Raw genomic sequence first — 6000 nt, 5'->3', positions numbered from 1 at the left:
TTATATGGCATCATTTTTTACACAATATCAAGTCTACCTGATTCATGTATTAAAAGCAAGAGATACTCAAATACTTAGTACACCAAGAGGAATATGAATTCATCGAGGTGTAATTTAACCAAAATACGTTTATACGTTGCTTCGCTCAATATGGAAAACGTGTATCAGTTAAATGCCTTTTTTGCTTTTCTTTCAGCACTCAAGCGCCCTAACAAATATGGCCCTCTCTTTCACCTCCTATCCTTCTTGTCCCTTTTCTAATGACTTACGTTGCTGTGTGCACAGCGTTAACATAGAAAAAGGACAAGAAAATGTGTATTTTTTTTTTGTTGCCCGCAAAGCCTTTAGTCCTATGTCTCTTTCAAGTGATCCCGGGCATCCGCAGCATCCACCCGCTGTTGCCTTTTACTCCAGCGAGAGCGCGCGTGCCGGTGCTGGTATGATCCTCTAGTCGTGGTGCTGGACTAAAAGCGCAGAGCCGGCGAGCGGCGGAGCCCGCAGGGGGCAACGCAATGCCGGCCTTGAGGAAGGCCTGAGAATTTCTCCGTCCCCATAGTCATGGGGAATACAGTGACCTGCTGCGTTTCCCCAGATGGAAGCCCCCGACTGGGTAGGGGGCCTGGGGGAGCAGCTGAACGGCGGGGAGAGGCCTACCGGGAGCAGGAAGAGGGAATAGGAGAGGCGGAACCAGGGCCACACCTGCAGCACATCAGCGACCGCGAGTTCCCCGAAGGTGAGTTGTGACTTCTAGGAATGCACTTTAACTCATCCCCTTAAATGCCTAGCCAGTAAACAGTCACTCGAATCTGACCAGTTTATATGGTAAACCATGTTTACCCTGTGCTCTCGCCCTCCCCTAAATCAGCTGAATGGGAAGAGCCTGTTCAATACTTTCATGAAATCATTTGCAGGGTTGAGTATGCGCTGCTTTCGTGAGTTTGTCCCTTAGTTGTAGTTGAATTGGCAAACCCAGCAGGGCAGGGTTTAGTGTAATAAACTGAGTTTGTGTATGTACATAGTTTTGTTGACACATTAAAGCCAGACGTGTTTGCTTTTTGCAAATGCTTGTCTTTTTTTCCACTGTGGATGTTTTATATATTTATAGAGGTATGCATGCAACCTTCACAGTCATATTTTTTACTTTTTATTGCTTTTAAACATCTGGTACCTTATTTCATATGAGCCATTTTGAGACTCAAAGTTAACATTCACATCGTATCTATCACCAAGGTTTTGTCTTGTTATTGCAAAGAAGCTGGGGATGACAAGCACGCTTGAGATCTTCTGTTTTTTTGCTTGAACCTATTAGGAGAACGTCTGTCTTGGCGCTATTGACGTAGGCCACTGCTTTCATCCAGGTTTCAGTTTCCCTTTTTAGGTTGAGTGCGCATACGCTTTGACCTGTTGTAAGTATTGTGGGCTTGTAACCATGCCCATCAATTTAACTTGTTCATGGGCTTGCCTTTCAAAAATCACTTGATGTCTGTCATTGGTAATTGCTTTACGCTTGTCCTGCCTTGAGGCTGTTTTTGTCACGCCTTGCAGGGTGCTCCTCTTACATGGATTATTGCACGATTGCTGATATACCTCAGCGTGGGAGAACTGTTTCTTTTGTCTTTTCCCATGCGTGCTGTATAGTAGCCATGGCCCTCATAGTGAACAGGCACAACAGCGTGAACTTGATCGACGGTATTAGAGAGCTGGTCATATTGTTCACAGTTACCTAATCAGGCTCATTTCTTGTAGCTCTCCCCTTAAAACAATTTGAATTGGTGAATGCTTTACTAAAACAGAAATCCACGAAAGCGGCTCTCTTGGCACAGCAGGAGAGCCAATACTACAATATTCACTGCACTGGGAAACTCGTCCCATAATGCTTTGCAAGCATTCTTTTTCAAAACATTTTAGCACATAACTCAGCCTGTGGTAAGTCCTAGGACAATGGGACTACCACCAAAACATTCAGTATTACACATTCTTTCTGTTTAGGTCATCTATGGGTCTCCACATGAGGTTAACAGGGACCACAAAATAATAACCCCTTCCCCCCCCCCCCCCCCACCTTTCAGTGTCTTCCCTTTTCTCATGGCTAGAACTTTTGTTTTATAGCTGGGAGAGGTTGTCTTTTAAGGGCCTTCTTTTTAATTTGTTCTGTGCCCTCTAGGGGCTAAATATATGGTTGAATTGTATTGCTTTCTGCCATTTGTTTTATGCGTTATGCTTTCTAGGGGCTAACTATGCAGTGACATGACCATGGTTCTTACAAATGCTGTTTTCATTGTGGGGTCCTCTAAGGGCTGTTCTAAGCATTACAGTCATATCAACATATTAATATTCGTGGCACACAAACTTGTCCCATAATGCTTTGCAGGGCATTACTTTTACAAAACATTTTTGCTCATAGGTCTGCCTGTGGTGGTCGTAGGACCATGGGACCACCTTCAAAACATTGACCACAATGTGCTCTTTCTGTCTACATCATCTTTGGGTCCCCACACTATGTTAGTGTGGACTACAAAATAACCCCTACCACCATTCATTATCTTTTTAAGCTTTCTCGTGGCTGGAACTTTAGTTTTATAGCTAGGAGAAGTTATGTTTTATGGGTTCTGTTTACAATATTACTGTAATAGTTCTGCTAGCCTTGAAAATGTGTAATAGACAATGCTCTTTAGTGGCTAAATATATAGTTATACTGAATTACTTTTTTTAATGTGGTTATGCTCTTTAAGGGCTGACTGCATGGTTACATGAGTGTTTCTTCCAAATTTTGGTGTTCTCTATAGGCTGTTGTGAGCATTACAGTCAACATACTATAATATTTGTGGCACAAAAACTCACCCCATAATGCTTAGCAGGGCATTGCTTTTACAAAACATTTTTGCTCCTAACTCACCCTGTGGTGGTCCTAGGACGATGGGACCACCTTCAGAACACCTTTTCTGTCTACACCATCTGTGGGTCACCACACAAGGTTAGTGAGGACCCCAAAATAATAACCCCTCCCACCATTAATTGTCTTTTAAGCTTTCTCATGGCTACAACTTTTGTTTTACAGCTGTGAGAAGTTTTGTTTTAAAGGCCTTGTTTGTAATATCATTTCAGTAGGCCTGCTAGCCCTAAAAATGCCCTGTAGGGGCTAAGTGTATGGTTACACTGCTTTACTTCCTCCTGTATTTTTTTCAAGGGGTTATCCCCTCTTGGGACTAACAATATAGTTACATGACCATGTTTCCTACAAATTATATTTTTGTTATGGTGCTCTCTAGGGGCTGTTTTGCGCATTACAGTCTAATGCAAACGCTTATTTCTGATAAAGGTGTATATGGTAATTGTGTATGTTTTAATAATCTTTCTTCATTACAATTATGACCATAATTCAAGCCAACATAACATCCTTATTACACTATGACTGTTTGAACACTCTTGAGATGTTTGGGTGACCCTTCTAGTTTATTTCTCTCCTTATTCCTCCATGGCTGTCTTGTGTCTTATTTCGGGGAATTGTCTTAGCCAGCCAGGCAACTTTGATAAGGTGGTCAAAGTGGTATTCTATTGTAATTAGCATGGCAGATTTAAATTAGGGTGCTAAATGGCAACATTTTCATTTTTTGCTGCAGAAATAGGAAGAAGGTAAATTGAAGTGCTTTAGTTATATGCAGGACCACTGGAATTGTATGACAGGAAAAGATGAAATTATGAGGCAGGGTTGACCAATTTGTGTAGCAAGAAAAGTCCAGTTATGAATTTACATTGCTGATAGCCCAACTCAGGCAAATGCAAGACCTATTGCACTGCAAATGCTTGTTTAAATAGCGTAGAAGTCCTGTCCTGACCCTTTTACTCTGATAAATCTGTGTCATTTGCATATGAGCAAGTCTGCAGACCTCTGGCCATTATATTGAGAAGAGCTGCTTAGCTTACTAAAGACATCTAATAGAAGTGATGGCATTATTGATGTGTGGTAAGTACACTATATCTAATTATAAAGGTTGTTCCTTTCTTATCTCAACAGAGTTATCATTCTGAAAGTTACATATCTGTGGCAATGCAAATCGCATATGAGAAATAAATTACTCCATGCGGAAGGTGCTGAAACGAGTTGAGTCTAATCATTTCATGAAATGTCTCTTGGCTTAATACTCTTTAGTGCAGTTGGGAGTGTATGATGTTAAGGTGGCAAAATGTTTTAGGATGAAGTGACATCTGAATGTTTAATTTAATCCTCTTACCATGTTATGTGAATAAAGGAAACTTGATGAAGAACAGGAACATTTCACCTTTTCATTAACCTGAAATTGTAGTTGAAAACATTTATTGTAATGTGTGAACGAGGTTAGAAATATACATACCGGATTAGTTAATGAACACAGTCTTAAGGTTAAAAGTGACAAATCTTATTCTTGTAGGGGGTGCTTATTTCCGTGGGCGTATTGCACAAGCATTAATTGGGAAATCATGTTGTGATGCTGAACGATACAAAGCTTCTATAAGCATTTTTTGAGTAACCATTTTAAGTATGACCATATTTTTAGTAAAAAATGATCAGTTAGAAGCTGCCTAGGAAACTTGTTTTAACAAGGGGCGCCCATTAAAAAATTAATGCGCTGTTACAATAGCATGTTTCCATAGATTGCATTAGATACCTACAGCGTTATGAGGATTTTCCTAATTTAAGTGCCAAGAAAAGCTAGGATTTAAAGGACAAGAAAGAAAGTTTAATATGCATATATACTTAATAAAAGCCTCACAGGCACAATAAATAAAATCATTGTGACATCAATGACATATCGATAAGTGGCCCAACTACTAAGTATTGGCATTTTTGTGTTGATTTGTGCATCTGACTAGTAATCTCAGCCACACAATCAGCAGAGTCAAGGACAAAAGCATCTAGTTTTGTAGAAAGAACTGAAGATTTGAGAAGCTTCTGTTAAACAGATGGTCCATAGCGAAAATAAAAGGTAGCTTCTAGGAAACGGATATATGAAGTAATGTAAATAACCATAAAATATCAGTCATAAGATCTCAGCCTCTCTTTGGGGGAGAGGGAAGGGTATTATTCTTGTCTCTTTATCCTAAATAAAATAGATTTGACCTGTGCTTAAGCTAGGAAAATCAAGTGAAACACAATCCAATCTTAAGCTTGACTGTAGTATTGACTGTATTAATCTGTAGCTTGATCTTCCTTTCTGTTTTACTAATGTATAGAATTCTGCATGGACATTTAATCAAGTAGATACAGTTGTTGGTGTTACCATCAGTGCAGTGCCAAAGTTTTATTGAAATGGCCTTGTGGGAATGGAGTAAAACACGTCCTTATTACAGTTTTGCAATGTATGTGCTTAAGACGGGGAAACAGGCCTGGTTTATCTGCCTCAGATGGTTTATTAACTTGTGAGTAATCAATTGTTTGAGATTCTTCATTCAGGAAGTGGTGGATGTTTGATTACAGTACGAAAGTCTGGTTCAAGTTGTAATATTTCCCATCTGAATATACAAACATGAGTGGTGTGTGTTGGTTTTCTTTGTTTTGTGAGTAGTTGATGCCTAGAAAATTATTGAACCAGATTTATAGATTTTTCTGTTACGGCTTCCAGATATTTTCTACGCAAAATCTCATTCATTGTTTGTGGATAACTTTGTGTATGTCATGCGTTTCTGAGATGATTCTTTTAAAACATGTGAACTGAATATGAAAGATGTTGTTTCAAAGATGCTGGATGAAAATGTTTGAATTGAAGAATGTAATTCTTGTCCGAGGCTTTCCTGTAAATGTTGGTTGTAATGTTACCTTGTTGAAGAGTTAATGTGATGTCTGAAGAGGGCACTTTGCTGCTACTTATAGTATACATGTAGGATGTTGGCTCTGTATATACTATCTCAAAGTAAGTGATAGTGTGCACAAGTCCAAGGGTTCCCCTTAGAGGTAAGATAGTGGCAAAATTAGATAATTCTAATGCTCTGTTTTGTGGTAGTGTGGTCGAGCAGTAGGCTTAT

At 39.6% G+C, this 6000-nt stretch overlaps 1 protein-coding gene across 2 annotated transcripts in view; it reads left to right on the top strand.

The window, feature by feature from the left end:
- Positions 1 to 354: 354 nt before the first annotated feature.
- Positions 355 to 6000, top strand: part of CCNYL1 (cyclin Y like 1) — a 371242-nt gene continuing 365596 nt past the window's right edge. The window contains exon 1 of one of the 2 annotated variants that reach the window (XM_069225961.1): positions 355 to 733. In XM_069225961.1, coding sequence (XP_069082062.1) covers positions 559 to 733 — 175 coding nt within the window. In that variant the 5' untranslated portion in view covers positions 355 to 558. The remainder of the gene's footprint in view (positions 734 to 6000) is intronic. The other variant, XM_069225962.1, reaches the window with a different exon arrangement.

Source organism: Pleurodeles waltl, chromosome 3_1 (assembly GCF_031143425.1).
Source record: "Pleurodeles waltl isolate 20211129_DDA chromosome 3_1, aPleWal1.hap1.20221129, whole genome shotgun sequence".
NCBI lineage: Eukaryota > Metazoa > Chordata > Amphibia > Caudata > Salamandridae > Pleurodeles > Pleurodeles waltl.
The sequence above is the reverse complement of the archived record's forward strand: the minus strand, read 5'-3'. Positions and strand labels throughout refer to the sequence as shown.